The 18,411-nt window shown below is 28.3% G+C and overlaps 1 protein-coding gene across 2 annotated transcripts; it reads right to left on the bottom strand.

Annotated features, from left to right (window-relative positions):
* Positions 1 to 2,857: 2,857 nt before the first annotated feature.
* Positions 2,858 to 13,759, bottom strand: LOC107451179 (Cytochrome c1). 2 transcript variants are annotated; one of them, XM_016067197.3, is made up of 7 exons: positions 13,502 to 13,759; positions 10,560 to 10,598; positions 8,999 to 9,147; positions 7,273 to 7,399; positions 7,018 to 7,188; positions 5,767 to 6,015; positions 2,858 to 3,503 (listed from the first exon to the last, which is right to left on the bottom strand). In XM_016067197.3, exons 1-7 carry the CDS (start codon positions 13,571 to 13,573, stop codon positions 3,399 to 3,401), a joined length of 912 nt encoding a protein of 303 aa, XP_015922683.1. In that variant the 5' UTR covers positions 13,574 to 13,759; the 3' UTR covers positions 2,858 to 3,398. The 2 variants fall into 2 exon arrangements, with proteins under 2 accessions (XP_015922683.1, XP_042910514.1); XM_043054580.2 differs by lacking the exon at positions 10,560 to 10,598 and having other exon boundaries at positions 13,502 to 13,653.
* Positions 13,760 to 18,411: the final 4,652 nt, after the last annotated feature.

Consider the following 18,411-nt stretch of genomic DNA (forward strand, 5'->3'; position numbering starts at 1 on the left):
GAATATTTTTTTTTCTTGATTTATTGAAAGTTCCGCTCTAATTTAAAATTTAGCATGAATACAACAAAATCAGAATTTTTTTGCACAATTTATCTGTTTTTAGAAATTAGAGTTCATAAGACTTTTGATACAAAAATTTACAAGAAAAACATATTAGAATCTCATTTATATGGTGAAGAGATCTGATTTTAAGGTCTCTCTATAAACTCTCATTTACTCTACGATTCAGAATTACTGGTTCTTCTTAACCTATTATTTTAAGGCTTTGCTCCATTTATTAATTCATAATAGTGAACAAATGGCCCAGTCGCTAAATTATACGCAAATAAGTTCTGGCACAAGGAGGTCTGATTGTTATGTCGATGTAACACGTTATAAATGTTCAATTATGAAATTATAATGTTATATATATATAAATATATATAAGTTCAAAATGAAGAATAAAACAGAAAAAAATAGACATATGAGAAAAAAAGGGGGGAAATAATAAGTAAAAAAATAACAAACAGTTTAAAAAAAAAAGGATGAAATTTTATTTAAAAAACCGGAGAAAAAAAAGATATTATGTTTTCTTTAGCCCACACGATTATATCCACGGATATAATCGTGTGGGCTGAAGAAAAGATGATATCTTTTTTTTTTCCGGTTTAAATATTTTATATATTTCTGTTTTGATAAAAAAAATTCATATATGCTAATTTTTGGCTATTAAGTGCTCCCTAAAATTTTCTTGAAAAATTCCTACCTAAAATATTTCAAAATTTCACTGCACCTCCTGAATTCTATCAAAGAGTGGGGTTTTTTTTGTGTTATTTACATTTTCTTAAACTCTCATTATTTAATTACTGAATTTTTCTTTTAATTATTGAAATCTGTAGACCTTCCATTGTAACTGAATAGTTATATATTTTGAGATGAAATTTGAGCTCAAAATAAAATGGGTATTTTCCCTTTTGAATTACCAAAACTAAATAGATATTTCTTTTTAGAAAGGTTACACCATTATATTTTAATTATTACTATTCATTGGCATAAATGATAAATGCATATATGAAAACAGAGTCCACAAAACAATTTTGTGGACTCTTATAATCAATCATATGAAGGTTTTTTAAAATCCTAGCAATAGTGAATGTATGTATAATTGTAGTACTCCTAGTATGCTATTAATGGTTTTATGGATCCCGAAAATTATCTTTATATTGTTATCAAACTGATTAATAGTCATTTTAGCTGAGATAAACTGAGTCAAAAAATAATTTTAGCCGAGACAAACTGAGCTAAAAAGAGATTTTAACTGAGACGAAATGCAATTTCTGGTGAGACAATGTGATATTTTGCGAGTAGCACACCTAAACATGTTATCAACAGCAGAATCTTCAAAATACTTTTTGATAAAAATTTGACAAAATATTGTTCAAGTTTTGTTCTATTGTAAGTTTGAATAAGATTAAAATAGTAACTGCTTTCCTCTTAATCGCAGATAATAAATAAATGAAAAATTAATAAAAAAATTTAGTTGTCATCAGATAAGCATATATTGAGTTAAAAATTTTATTTATTTTGTTTACAATTTAATAATATGGATCATTAATTTGAAGTATTTAATGGTTTAATCATAAAAGCTTCTTTGTTTTGAAATCAGTGCAGAGGAAGTTCTTAGAAGATAATCACGAGACAACAGTGAAAAATGTTAAAAATCCTATTTATTCAATATTTAAGATTTTAAGAGTGAATAAATAAAGAACTTTATAACCAGCCTCTACTACACTCACTTTTCAAATATCTTTTAAACTCATTTACTCAAAAAGATTTTTGAATAAATGAGACAAAGATCTTTATTTCAGAGAAATTAATTTTTGTTTTTAGTTTTAAGACCAGTCGCATAGAAATCAATATATTGATTTGCTACAATTTGGAAAAACTAACATTTGCCTGTAGTGTGTGTTAAGCAAAATATTTGTATTCAAATGTCACACTTTGAAAGAATGTCTCAAATGTCGCACATTAATAGGCAAGAATGTCTAATTCTTGCCTTACATGATAAATTGACTACACTAAAGAAAATACTAAAAATTAGTTTATTGAAACCTATTTAGAGAAAATGAAACAAAAGTTTATGTAGAAGAGCTTCATTTTTACTTCATTAAACTAATTTTGCCAGCAATTTGTCTTTTTTTAAATTTTATACTTGGTTTATTTTTGTGCGAAAGGCTAAAATAAATCTGTAGTTAATAATCCCAAGTTTTGCTTAATGGATCAAAAAGAGATGCATTTTATTTTTTTAGATGTTTTTTAAACTTAAATGAAAATAACTGTTTTGACAAAAAAAATAAACAAAATTATGACTAATAACAATATTGTTAAGATTTTAGTTGATATTTGAATGAAGTTACTTTCAATCGTTTTGCAGCAAAAGTTGCAAATCTTGCATGCTCCCATAACAAATCAATATCTCTGGGAGTACTGATTAACGAGTTTCCTTGTCTTCTGGATTGGTTCAAAATTACAATGCTACGGAGTTGAACATTAGTAGTCGTAAACCCAAAATTGGGTCGGCTGTTCAACGACGGATATATAAAAAAATAAAACAGTAGCATATGAAAAATATCACAGCAGCTATAAAAATGTCAACTGATTTGCTGATTATGTAGAAAAATAGACAAGTGTTTAACCTTTAAAATATTATCAGCATATTAGTGTTAGTCTTCCTAAAAACAGTATTAGTACTCCTAAAAATATAAGGAACTAACTTTAGAAATTGCACTCGGATAATTACACCTTTTATTTGTTGATAACTGAAATATTTAATTAAATATATCAATGAATGAAATATGTCTGAAATAAAACCAAGAAAGACTTTATTGATTCACTTTATTGGAAATTAATCATTTACTGTTCAATTTAATTTAAACATTAAAAAAAAAGTTTCAGAAAATAAATTTTGATTTTTGTTGGTTGTCTTTAGATCTAAGAAACACATTACATTGTAAGTCTAGTATTACATCATGCAATATTAAATTGAGCAAATATTTGCAAACAAATTTTACTACTTTTGCTATACATCTTTTCAATATGAAAATTTGTTTCTGCTTGCTTCACTAAATCAAGGGCAACTCATGTAATATTAATACATGATAGAAAGATAGATATGAACTAATTAAAAATTATCAACATATGTTACAAAATAGCTTTAATGCAGAGAGGACAAAATTTTACAGCCCAGTCAAGAAATTAGACAACAAACAGTTTAATTCTTCGAGGGTAATTACATAGGATCACATTAAAATTTTAAAGTGATATTCTAGGGTAATCCTATCTGTATCTATTTAAAGATGAGAAAGCTTTAACTAATTCATAAATAAAAATTCATTGGTGAATATTAGATTGCATTAGATTTATTTCTTCTCTTTAAAGACGATTTTTCGTGTCTTGAGAGGAGCCCACTTTAGTCTTTTGAAGTAAAATGAAATTCCTGTCAGTACAGATAACACTAAAGCAACCTAAAAGAAAGAAATTAAATCATAATTAGAAATAAATTAGCTTAGACACACTATGTTCTTGGTGTTTGTAACATATATGCAAATATTACGTCTCAAAATGTTTAAAAAAAATAATAATAAAGAATAACATTGAAAAACACAAGGGGCTACACACAAATAAATTTATTCACGGCTCTCTACATCTATCATTTTTCTAAATTTCTGTGTAGAAAAAAAAATTTTCTGTGTAAGATATTGAGCCATAAACATCAAGTTGTATTTTAAAAAAAGTTTCCATTTAATTAATAATACTCAAAATATAACTTTTTATTAAAGTTTGAAAAATAAAAAAAAATTATGATAGAAGCATTTATCAATGCAAAAAAAGCATTTATCAAACATTTTAATATTTCAAAGTACAGTGGAAAGTTATAAAATTTAGAATGCTTAATGAAGCAATATTTGTTCTCTTTGGTGATGCAAGAATTTGAGTAATTTTGTCACAAATTTAAAAAAAATTTTAAATCAGACATGTTCTTAGATTTAAAAATTAAATGAATATAAAATAAAATAACTGATTTTGGCAGCACTGATTTTTTTAATTTAATAAATTTTAAAGAAAATCATAAATATTTTGATAATTTTTTTTTTATTTATTACTTTTTTTACTGCAGAAATTAAAATTTCCATTCATACTAACAGTAGCCTTTTTTAAAAAAAATTAAAACCATATTTCTTTCATGAATTGTTATTATTGCCTGAAGATATATCTCCTTCATTATGATTTCTTTCTTATAATTTACTGCTTTAAAAAAGAAAATTTCTGTGTAAGACATATATTGATCTATAAACATGAAATTGCATTTTTTTTAAAATTTCCATGCCATTAATAATACTTAAAATATAATTTTTTACTAAAATTAGAAAAATAACAAAAAATATTATAAAAGCATTTATCAATGTATTTTTAAACATTTCAATATTTTAAAGNCAGAAGTCGCGGTAATCCGACTATCGTTCGGGCGGCTTGGGTTTCTCCAATAGGACTTCCCAAAAATTTTAGTTTTTGGAACATGGTCGGAAATTTTCAAAATTGGGAGAAAAAAAGCGGATTTCCGCTTTTTCGTGGAAGTCTTTCATCCCTTGGAGACGTGAACGGCAAAATGATCTCCAATGACTCACGGCAATGCGGATTAATATTTGAAACTGAATTCAGGTTTGCCAAATTTTGGACGTTTTGTCTCAGAATGGCGCAGCTTTGGCAGAAACTGAGCTGAATGTCGCAAAATGGCGCAGTTATGCCGTTTTGTCTCAGTTTGTCGCAAATGGCGCAGGCGTAGCATCCCTGAAATTATTTCTCCCTTCCTGTACTTTTTGAGGTCCCCTAACCAATTAGAGTAAAACAAAAATTTAATTATTAACTAAGAACATTAAGAAAAATATATTTAATATCAATATATTAACCTTATAATTAGGAATAACAGTATAATAGTTTAAAAACAACTTTTATCCATTACAATATAATTATTCTTCTCCAAATTATAAAACACGGGTAAATAATAATCTGCATCATAAACAAATATTTCTGATGCAAGTGTTTTTGTAATGTTTAAATACTACAATGCAGTTTTAAAAAAATAACATATCTCAGTAGAAGTTTAGGATTCAATTTAGTGAAATTGATCAGCAGTAGATATTGGAATAATGTTTCCCAATAAAAAAGCTACTAAAAATTACTTCTAAACAATCATCACAGGAATCAGCAATCAGAGCAAGGAATTGGTTTAAAAGTACAGTACAAAACCCGTTATCTGGAAATCAGAAAACCGGAAAACCAAAAAACCGGAACGAAATTCGATAAATTTTCCAGCTATTTTTTTCAAAAAAAATTTTTTTTCCTTATAAGATTTTAGGATTTTTCTTTCTTTTTTGAAAGATGTTTACCCTAGCATCATTTTGGAAATAATCATTAGTGTATTACTTCATTTTTTCAAGATTTCCTAATATTTTTTTTTTTAGTTGAGTTTAACAATAAAGAAAACGACTTTTTGTAGCGACTCAGAAAACCGGAAAAATCAGTTATCCGGAATAACGATTGTCCCGATCGTTCCAGATAATCGGTTCCCTACTGTATAAATACAGCAATTTTACGAAAATTCAGATTTTTTTAAATAAAAATATCGGATTTTCAGATTTTATTTAAAAATAAGGAATGAATCTGGAAAATTCTGAACAGTTGGCAGCTATGAAATTAAGTATTGTAAAAGCAAAGTAGCAAATTTACTTTAATAAACATCCTTTTCCTAGTATCATGTTCTGGTTCTGCAGCCCACTTTAAAAATGTACAGACATCTTTAGCCAGTTGACTAAGAGTAGCAGGAGTTCCATCAGAATACTCTATTATTTCATTATATAATGCTTGGGCCATTCCAATAGCTCCTCCAGGAAAATATGGATTGTAATATTGCCCATCGCCTAATTCAAAGCCAGCAGGAGCGTCACAATATCCAGTTAACAGAGCAAATACATAATCCTAGGTCAAAATTAAAAACATTAAACAAATTTTGACTCTATACATTCAAATGAGCAACAAAGATATATTATCCAGCTTTCGTAACATCCGATATTAAAAATTATACTTAATTTTACAGAAAATATCTAACTTCAAATATTTAAAACTTTCAAGGGCTACTTATACATTTTTTACAATATTATTCAAAAAAGCAATGCATAAGTTGAAGTAGTTTATTAAACTAATAAAAAAATACACATGAAAGAAACACATAAATATCACACCTTTCTTTCCCCCCCCCCCTCTAACAATGGAATCATTACACAGTGGCAGGTAAAGTAATTTATGTCAAAAATATGCACGCTGAACTAGAGTAATTTCTTTTTAATCAGTCCTGAAAACTGTTCCTTTTTTCTATAGTGTTAGCAAAAATCCTGATTTTTTTTAAAAATCAGACTTTTTTTTTAACATTTACTTATCAAATCTTAGATGAAATATATTGATAATGCTTAGTGCTATTTAAAAACAATATTACAACTATTTTGAACATTAAATGATAATTTATATTAATTTATCCTTTCATTATTTCTTTAGATAAAATCTTCAATATTAAAGAAATCAGACTTCTAAAAAAATCACAACCTTTATAAATTATCTCATTAAAAAAAATATCAGTAGATTCAAATAATATCAACTTTGTGCAGCGTATGAACAAAACAAAAATAAATACATATATAGGGACAAAAAAAAAAAATTCTCTCTCTAATAGAAGCTTTGAAGAATCTAAATTTTCATGATTTTTGTTTCTGAAAATTTAGTAAATACAGGAAAAAAATTATTCTTTCAGAAGAAAGTAGAATTAAAATACTCTTGATACCATACTGAATGAAAACAACTCTATTCTAACTAGTCAGCAATTATACTATAAAATGTAAAAAATTTAAAATAACTGAAGAACACTAAAATTATTATCTAATACGAAACATTTTGCAGAAAAGAAAATGAAGCTTTTAAAAATTATACCTCCCCACCATGGCGTGCACTTGTTATCAGACTGAGATCAGGAGGATAGGCTCCATTGTTGGCTGCCCTAGCCTGTTCTTCATTAGAATATGGACTTGGGAAAGCATCAAAAAGTTTACCAGGTCTTTGAAACATTTCTCCTTCATCATTCGGTCCATCTGTTACCATGATCTAAAAAAAAATGAAAAACAAAATTGAATCACTGCTTCAGAAAAAAATATTACTTAAAATAATTTAATATCTTTATATAGAAACCTCCTCAGCTTCAGCCTTAGCTTCGTCTTCAGTGTGCGATACGCCAACTAATTCTCTGTACCTTAGATATTTCATACTGTGACAGGCTGCACAAACTTGCTTGTAAACTTCATACCCTCTACGTATGCTAAAAAAAATAATGTACAATTGCAATACTTCGCACATTATAAAATATATATACGTTAGGTGATAGATTCTAAAAATATTATTGTAAGGAATATAATTTATTAGAACGTTTGAAATTAAGTAAAATCAGGTTTCCGATTAATAGGAAGAGGAAAAAAATAGATTTTAAAAAAAAAACAAGAAGACTTATTTACGCACAACAGGTTTATTAACGAATGAAGGTTTATAACAAGGTTTATTAACGAAAAGTATCAAATTTAAGCATATATAATTCATTTTTATTAACTAGTTCTTTTTCAAAGAATCTGTGTATGATATCATTAACAGATTTAAACAAGTCATTATACAGAGTTCAAGTTGTTACAGAATATTGAAATCATATTAACTGAGTTTTCATTAAATAAGATAATATTTCCACATAATTATAAAACTTTTACCTACATAAATTATTATTTAAAAAATGTAATTCATAGGTCATACATAATTTTAAGTCACACAAGGGCACATACTTTTATGTTCCTTACGTAACGATTATTTTTAGGAGACAAGTTTTTTAAAATTTTGAGTTCAAAAAATTTTAGATTCATTTTTAAATTTAAAATATTTAAAAATTCTGAAGTCAAAAAATAAAAATACTTTTGTTTCAGTCTTTTAAAGAAAAAAATAAAAGGCAAAGAAAATGAACTAGGACAAAAAAATAAAATTACTACTTTTCAAATTAAAAATACGCTTTCTCAGGAACTATTCGACTGATTTTGTGCAAATTCTGTATTTTGACACATAAAATTACATTCTTTAAAATGATATAAAAATTTGTATGATTTACCCTTCAAAAATTTTTTACTATGATTAAACAAAAACAAAAAAATTATAAATTATTTTCTACCTGGTAATATAGTTGAATAAATGAATTTTGTAATTGTGTGCAAAATTTTTTTGATTCCCTTCATTAGTTTCGGAGATATAGCAAGATAACCAAAAACTAAAATTAATAATTAGGGATCCAAACTTTAAACCGCTCTTCTAGCTTAACTATATGTGCCATATTTCCCAACTTGGAGCTACCCCCCATTTTTGGGGGGACAAAAATCTAAATCAGTCAAAAAAAATAGTATGTTTATTTAGAGAAAATACACTCTTGTGTCTGAACTAGAAACTTAAAATACCATGTGCATAAATTAATTAGCATATCTGAGGTTACCCCTTGAACCATTGAGTCCTAGAATGTCAAGAATATCAGAACATTTTGACCTAAAATTGTATTTACGGAATTAGGTTAAAAAACTGGAATAAATACAATTTAATCAGGACAGTTGGCAGCTATGTAATTATATATTAAATTTAAAATTTATATAATTAAATTTAAATAATTTATGTGTTTAAAGATTTAAATTCATTATCAAAATAATAATAACATTGATTAATGTCCTTGGTCAATAAAAGGATACCCTTTTTACACTGTCTTCTATAACATTGCAAGACAGCAAGAACATGTTAAATAGCTTTAAACGTTTGGTAAACATTGTTCTAAATTGTCTTGAAATAATACTATTGGACAACTTGTAAACTTCTATAGTTATAAATCTTGAGAATTTCATACCTAGCATGATCTAATGAACTTAAAGGGCCACTATGGCTCCAAGGATGCTTTGGAGGATGAACAACCACTTCACCAGCTGAAACAGTTTCTTTCAAAGCTAACGCTACTCCAGCAGCCCCAGCGATAGCTAGGCCAGATACCATAAGAAACTGAAATATAAATAAGCATTTAAATATAGATAAATTACAAGCAAATGTAGCTTTTTCTACCAAACATATAAAAAGTAAAAAATACTTAAATCTGATTTTACAAAATTTAAAAATAGTTTTTGAGATCTTTTTTATCATCCTGAACTTTTAATTAACGTTTTTTTTTTTAACCTGTCAAATGTTATTTTAAAAAAAACTTGATTAAAATGCATTAATAAAATAATTTAGAGTGCATCAATTAAGTTATGCAGTAATGGTATCCAACAATCAAGATACTCTCAATATGTAGTCTCAACGGATCCAATCTGCCAGTAACCTATATTTACCTTTTTGTATAACCTGTATTTTTACAATATTAGGTAACAACAATCTCAAACTAAAATTTAGCCAACTCACTGTAAATTAAACTTAAATACAATAAAAAATTTATAAAATTTTAAGATAAAGCAATTTTAGAATTAAACTTGTTATAAAAATTCATAAAAACCATACTAACTTTAAAAGCTGGAAAATCAGAAGTATATGGAGATAAAAGTTAAGCTTTATTTTAAAAAAAATATCCAAATTATGCTATAGACTTGATTAACAAATATACCAGAACACGAAAACTGTTATTCGACAATCTGAAATAGAGAGGTAATAAAATTTGAATTTAATTTTGCCACAAGGACAAATTTGTAGTTAATGACTGGGTGACATAAGTCACTATGTTAGCATGAACCCTAATATTTATAGCATAATACATAATATAAAAAAAAGTAATAGGGTTTGAAAAACAATTGTAATTGTAAATGACAGTACAAAACTACTATAAATGCTAAGGTACAAAACTACTATCAGCCCAGTTCTGACCTATGCTTATGAAACTAACAGGAAAAGACCAATATAATCCTTTGGATAAGAAAGATTTCTTAACTCATTTATGACAGTATTGAAGAGGAAATTTCTACAGAACTAATACAATACCGTAATGATTGTAAAACCATTAGAGTATTGAACTGCAAAGCTCATGAGAAAAAGATCACTGTGCTAAGAAATCTTCTGGAGTAGGCCAAAGCCCACTATGGGCAGTTGTGCCGATGATGATGCATACAAAAATGTCTATTTTATTATAAAAACATAACCATACAGTATCAACAATTTTTTTTTTTTTTAAATATTCAAGATTTCAAGATATTCAAGATTTTTTAAATATAAAAGATTTCAAAGGCATACCCTCATATTGTAAGCCATCAAATCTCACCATTTAAATTATCAATGAATGTTTATTTAATGATAAATATAATTTAATTTTATGAAACTTTCACAACTGATCAAATAAACAATTTATAAATTCAGGGGAATAAAATTTGCAATATCTAAATAAACATTGTTACAGTTAAACAATAATTTTAATTTAACTTATTAATCACCTTTTTGCTTCCAGGATTGAAGTGAGGAATATTTGAAAACTGAAAAGAAAAATATATATATATAGATTTGTCAATGGCATAACAAAAATATTTTGAAGCATAGTTAAGAATAAATTGCATTAATATGTAGTTTAAAGTCTATAGTTAATAATTAGTCATTAATAAAATTGATATAGACCAGTATGGTTATCCGATAAAGTGCTTGACCGGAATATGCCTTGGCACACAATCTTGTGCAAAAGATATTTCTTTAGATCTGTAAACTAGACTGATAGCTATATGAACAGAATATGTTCACTTACAAGCTGTAAAAAAGTAAACCCAGAGCTCAAATATGTAAATATCTTCTTTAGAAGAGTAGAAACTTTTAGTTCATTTTTTGAAGAATGCCTACCCCTGTGGCAGAATCGTGGCGACACAGCGACATTGTAGCAGAACATTAGGTACAGAGTTCTTGCAGAAAGATTTTTTATTTGAGAAGCAAAAAATTTTTATTTTTTTATGTGCAGAATTTTCGGGAAAGATTTTTTTTTTCCGCAGAGATTTTTTTTTCCCTTTCTGCAGAACTATTTTCAAAAAATGCCTTTCAGATGAGAGATGGAAGAAATGCTCATGACTTTTTTTTTTTTTTTACAATGCTTGGAGACTTAAAAAAAATCCATAAAATTTTAAAAAGTAAACTACACAAAAAAATTTTAGAACAGGAGAATATTGCCAAAAATATCAGAATATGTATTCTATTCTGTACATGAATGCTTTTTTCCTAAATTTCTTTTTGTTAACAGGAAACACTTCTGTTACTTGAAATTAGTAATATACAGTAGAGAACCGATTATCCAGAACGATCGGGACCATCGCGATTCCGGATAACTGATTTTTCCGGTTTTCTGAATCGCTACAAAATGACGTTTTTTAATGTTTATAAAACGAAACTAAAAAATTATTTTGAAATAGTTTTAGAAATAATAAAAAATTATAAATAATAATACACTTAAGTTTAAATAAGGAAAGAAATTAAGAAATAAAAATTATATACAGGCTTATATATGTTATTATTAACATTAATAACATACATAAGCTATTTGTTCTTATGTGAGATTTGTCTACGAACGTCTTTTGATCCGTCCTCTGAATCAGTTCTTTTGTCAACTCAATACGTCGTACGCTCTAAATAACAAAATGAGCTCAAAATCTTGCAGGAAAAAAAAAAATTTTTAATGGAAGAAAATTAATTTCCGGTTCCGAATTTCATTCCGGCTATCTGGTTTTCCGGATAAGAGGTTCTGCACTGTATATATATATATATATATATATTAGTACTAGAGAGAATCGTTGCAGAAAGTTCGCAAAAATTCTGCCACATGGATGTCTACTACATAATTGCTTAAACACCATTTCTTTGACATAATTCTTAAGCTATTATAATTCTAAAATTAAGATATGAAGTTATTGAATAATTATACTAAGAATATTATATTGGTACACAAGCACTAACTTGAAAAATTTATAGGAAGTCAAATTTATAATAATTCAATTTGTATATACATAAAAAAAATAAATACATATAGATAAAAAATAAAATTAACTGACAAAAGCATACATAGAGCATATTAAGAGAACATAAAGCATTCTTATTTAACATTTTTAAAAATATAGGATAATATTATCATACTGGTAGATACTAAGATAATTCAAAACTGTCCAGTGCCTGGAAGAATTTTTAAAAAAAAATATCTACATAGTGACTTGTCCAATAGTAGTTTCAAATTTTACTCTTAACGTTTACTTCATTCTTGGAAATAGAAGTTCAGAAAATTTAGTTACTGGTCCAAACTAATTTTACTAGTCTGTGAACAATTTTAATGGTCAGTTTTCATGCCTCTGGTAGATTAAAAAAAACTTCAAGAATACAAAATAAAAGTTGATTTTTGTATGTTAATAAAAATTGCAATCAAAGCTCTTAACAGAAAAAAAAAAAGTTAAATGCTACTTATTTACCATAAATTAGTCACTAAACTAAGCATTAAAAGTTAACAAAATCTATTGAATTGAAATGTTATAAAGAATGGGTATTTACAATTCACAATTATGATGAAATATGCTATTTTTTAGAGCTATTTTATGACAAAAACATAAAATTATCCAAGGTCAACCCTTTATGCTCCATTAACATTAATTGATACCTGGTCTAGGAGACCATTGATAATCATTTCATGATGGTAATCATAATCATTTCATGAATCAGATCATTGAACCTAAAATAATTTTAATTCCACGTTAAAACAATTTTGGACCCATGCGATAATCTTCCAAATATTTTTATTGTCTAGAGCAAAACATAATGGGTAATTCCATAACTGGTTGTACAATTACTGTAACTAGAATTATTTCACACAAAAATTCCATTTTTAGGGCGATAAGTTGCATATACGGTAAAAAGTTTTAACGTAAAGTGAATAAAAGTTAACAGCTGCTTTAATATAAGCTAAATCTGTGAAATTATCCTGTTGAACACTTTGAATATCTATATGAATTAGAAACAATTGATGATAAAAAAAAATTAAAACCCTTTCAGAAAATCTAGTTGAAATTTATTTGAAATCCGATTGATTTACCTATATTAAACATTTATTAAGGTAAAAAAATCTAATAATAGAATTAGTTACGTGAATGAGGTTATGTAATTACACTTCACTGTTAGAAACAAAAGAATTCCATAGTTAACAATTACACATTCGGATAGCATAATATTTATGGATACAGATAATATCCTATTATTATAAATTAAGAATATAGAGCTAATCAAAACTTTTCAACGAGAAAGTAAACGATATATGCGATTTTTGGACTCGAAGATCGACAAGGTCACTGCTAAGTTTATAACCGGTGAGGTATTTCAATAAATAGAAAACATTCATACAGTCATCAATACCACTAATTACCTTGCGGGATGGTAAACTATTTTTTATTCGTATTAAGTCATTTCGCAGTAATTTCCCTACGACAGCAGCCATAATTTTAGTTTCGTCCACAAGTTTGAACTTTACGCAGACAGCAGCCGAAGGGAAAACATGAAAACAGTACACAACTTAACACGCAGCTTGTGGTCAAAATATAAATACTTCAACTTTTACTAAACTTTCCTGTCACCGGAACCGTTCAATGCTTGTGCAATGGTGTTTTCTACACTAGGGAATGCTGCAAGCTCGGTACTGCCTAAATTTCCGGGTTACTGTTTCCGTTGTATTTCAAGATCATTTGGCATCATTGTGTTTTGAGATTCTTGCAAACAATGTATTTAATTACTTATTACTTGTGTTTACAATTCTAACAATGCTTGTGTTTATAATGCTAAAAGTGTTAACACTAACGTAAGAAGGGACACAGCTTGCAACAAGAAAAAAATAGTAATAAACTTATGGAAAGAGGCCATACCAAGATTGCTAAAAAAGCGAGTTATTCAAAATCTAGCAACCATGTCACCTTTTTTAACAATATATCTCTAAATAACTTAAACAAATTTTCACTTCAAACTCACCAGGATTACTTAATAATATTAATATCTTATGAAATATGCCAGATTTGAGCTTAGAAATTATTTAATTTATTTATTTTATTGAAAACAAAATTATTCGTTTGAAAATGTCATCATCATCAGTAGCTCGACAGTCGTAGGTGGACCCTGGCCTTCTCAAGAAGACTGCACCAGTCCTTTCTTCTGCGTGCCACGGCTTTCCAGTCTCTGACCTTGATTGTGGTAAAGTCCCTTTGGAGGCAATCCGCCCATCTCAGTCGGGGTCTGCCTCTTTTTCATGTTGGTAACTCCAGTAACACCAGTTGGCCTTGCCAAAAAGATTCTTTTAGTTGTTCTGTCATCGTTCATTCTTACAATGTATCCGGCCCATTTCATGCGCTGGATCTTATGGTACTTGTTTGAAAATATCGCCTAGCAGAATAACATGTAGTAAGCAGCTGCAAACTCTCTAACAGGAACTAGAGCAGGCATACAGCTCGAGTTTGTTATTGTTTACATTTCTACTGAAATGGTCCTCTAGTTTGTTTTCCAAGAACAAAACACTGCCGACTATTAGACAGTTTTTCTTTTACATTTCTTTACCTGAATTTCCAATGTCAAATGTATCATTATATTTCATAAAAGTATAAAGTGCTGAACCATTTTTCACTGTTGTCTGCGTATTCTTAAGGGTAATTCTCACTTTATGCTATTCATGCGCATCTGACCGCAATCAAGGATTCAGAACTTGATTGATGAAACATATTCTCTCACGAAAAACTCATATCGGATTCTCTATTTTCCTCGACGAGGATCGGAAGCGAGTGTCCCTAACTTAACACTTATGTGATTGGCTCAAACCAGTGAACAGGTTTGATTTGGTAGGTACTTAATTTGCGTCACACTGAACTGCACAATGGAATATTGGCCCATTGTGCAGTTGGGAAACTTCCCTGACGACGGTGGTCTGGGAAACTTCCCTGAGGGTGAATCGAAGACATTGCATCGCCATTCATTCATCTATTTATTCATCCACAGACTATAATTTTCATCTGCACCAGAGATCGATCTATCTCCTATTCAATACCCCCAGAGATATGGATTTGTTGTGATCAACGAAAGTAACTGCAGCTACAACTACTTTTTTTTTTAAAGTGTTGTAACTACTAACTACTTCAGAAATGTTGTCACTACTTTTTGGAGATGAATTTTGCTAGGGAATTTACTTTACAAACATGCTCAAAACGATTTCGAATATTAAATTTGCTTACTAGAAGAATTGACAAAAGGAATTGAAAAGAAGAATTATTAAGAAACACGTATTTTGGTTTTAAGAGTTATTTCTATTCTTAACCATTTATAAATTTATTCTTTTAATCTTCAACTTTTTATGTCGTTCCCAAAAGGAATATTTAATTTAAAAAATGGTCGATGATTATAAATCTGTGCAATTTTTGCTATGTCTTTTACGTTAGTTTATTCGCTTTAGGAAATAAAGCCCATCGAAAACTACGAAAAAACTAATTTCCATAAATTTGAAATAACGTCGTTTTCTGAATGTACACTGTGCCAAAAAGAAACAAACCACGCTGAATAACTTTTGATCAAATGATGGGATCTTCAGGTTCTAGGACCCAAACTTAATTATTCAAGGATTGGATCTCGCATATGCTAATTAATTAGTGCAGAGTTTCAAATGATATTTTAAGTTACGAAATCGGACACAAAAACGTACTTTCTCTGAATATATATACCTTTTTTTCAACTGATTTAGATTACTGACCCCCAAATTAAAGGGTGAAGCAGCTATCTGGGAAATATGGTCCGCGTAGTTTGGTCAGAAGCGTATTTCGCTATGTCTCGAGAACTTTTCAAGCGAATTCAAAAAAATTGCACACAATTATAAAATTCGTTTTTTCAAAGATAATTCCACTCAAAAAATAAATTTTAGTAAATATTTATATATTTTTTTAAATAATAATCGAAAGTTTTGAATAGTTCCTGAGAGATCGAAATTAAAAGAAATCGAATATTTAAAATTTTCACTCAAAAATAAGCACCTTTTAAGCACTCAAAAGATATTTCTAAGTACATTAAAAAAACACAATTGTGAACACTGACAAAAATTTTTCTTCCTATTGAAAGTTCTTCCTATACATACTAACAAATTGGAAAATAATATTCAAAAAGGATGCTAAAATAACTAGTTTCTGACAAAGAACACGTTTCGTCATTATATTAGCCACCATAAAAATAATTTATACACTATTTTAAATCTATTCAATATTGAGTAACTCATTCTATTTTTTAAATTAATAATTACTTTACTTTTAAGTAAAAAAAATTTTTATTTAAAATTATAATTAATTTAACGATTATTTAAAAATCTGAGATTATGAAATTTTTTATTTCAATTGTTTTTAAATCAAATCATTAAGAGATGAATTAAAGTTTTTTGGAATGACAAATCTGAATAACATAAGATTTTTTGCTATATTTAAATTAGTAAAAGCTTCTCAATGTAGTCACTTCACAGTGTTTTAAAATCTTGGGGCAAAATATTATTGTGTTTTTTTCATAAAACAACTTCTGAGTAATGAAAATTTTAAAAGAAATAATTAAATAAAAATCTCTACTGCACTGGGGAACCACATGAAAATGCGTAATTAGTGAACGATCCTCAAGTCATGTTCAAGGTTTATGGTACTGATCTATAGATTAAGAGCGCGATGAAGCCATTAGCTTGCTAGTGACGAAAACGATGGCGCTTCACCATCAACGATAAAATTAACAAGAGAAATAAAATTTTCCTTTACTATTAGGGTAAAAAATTTACAATGTTTAGTCTGTCCCCGTAATCAGCAAATATTCGAAAGGTTTCTCGGTTCGATTTCAAAGGGCGGAACATGAAGTCTGAAGTTGAGAATATTTTGCAAAATGCAGCAGAGTTACACATGAGTGCAAGAATCATTCCCACTGAATCCAGTTCAGTATACACACCTACAAGTATCACATGCAAGATTATGGGCTTATGGGCACTTTCATACGCTACGGACCAATGGAACGCCAAGATGGTTTGTAGTTGAATGAATTGTGAAAATTAAAACAATATCTCATTTTGGAGATGAGAACATTAAAAACACCAAGTAAAAAACACTTTTTAAAAACACCCAATGAAAAAAGTACTTTTAAAATCGAAAATAAGCACCTTTAAGAACTTTTGTAAAACGCCACGTCTCTTAAGGAACTATTCAGCCAATTCGCTCAAAATTTTGTATTTTGATATGTAAAATTACATACTTTAAAATACCGTAAAAAATTGTATACCTTACAAGTCGAAATTTTTTCGACTATTAATAATTAAAATTATTCCCTAGAGTTTATTTTTACGTGGGATTAAATAGAAACGAATTTTATAATTGTGTTAAAAAAATTTTCAGTTCCCTTAAGAAGCTCTCGAGACATGGAGAGTTACGCAAAAAGTAAAATTAACATCAAGGGGTCCAAATTTCGGATCGCTCCCCTGACCAAGCTATGTGAACCATATTTCCCAGATTGCAGCAACCTACTATATTTTGGTCAGAAATCCGATTCTGATGAAAAAAAGGTATGTTTATTCAGAGAAAGTACGTTTTTGCGCCTGATTTCATAACTTAAAATATCGTCTGTCCTAATTAATTAGCATGCTTGAGGTCACCCTCCCGAAACTTAGTCCTAGAACATGAATCATTAAATCAAAAGTTATTCAGGGTAACCGTTTTTTTTTCTTGGGTGTACTGAACATTCGCATTTGAAGGAGTGACCGAAGTGATAAATCAGTTAATATTCATAACGGTTAGTTTAAATGTTAGTAATACGCAATTTATTAAATCTTGTCCACAATTAGATCCAGGAAAATTAGTTGCGTTTTAACCTTATTTCTTCACTCAACTAACGTTAAAAGTAGTTGCCAGGAATCACTACGAACTACAGTTTTTTGTATCGCCTTACTCACTATCAGTATATTGTTTTTTTAAAGCTTACTACACTGCAAAAAGATAAGCTACTTCAGAAGTTTCCCGACTTATGGTGCGCTACTTCCGACCGCTGGCTATAGACCACTTTAAATATTTGGCAGTAAATAACATTCTTTACTTTTGTAATACTGTGCCCAGTCATCATTATTAAATAATGAATACCAAACGTAAAACAATATATGATATTGAATTTTCGCATTAGTATTATCAGAGCTCAAAAAGTATCTTAATTTTCATAAGCCCAACGGCTGGGCATATTATCAACAATATATATGCACAAATGAAATTTTTACCAGGCCCAGCATCTTTTCTCAATGCATTA

This window comes from Parasteatoda tepidariorum, chromosome 5, assembly GCF_043381705.1.
Source record: "Parasteatoda tepidariorum isolate YZ-2023 chromosome 5, CAS_Ptep_4.0, whole genome shotgun sequence".
NCBI classification, from domain to species: domain Eukaryota; kingdom Metazoa; phylum Arthropoda; class Arachnida; order Araneae; family Theridiidae; genus Parasteatoda; species Parasteatoda tepidariorum.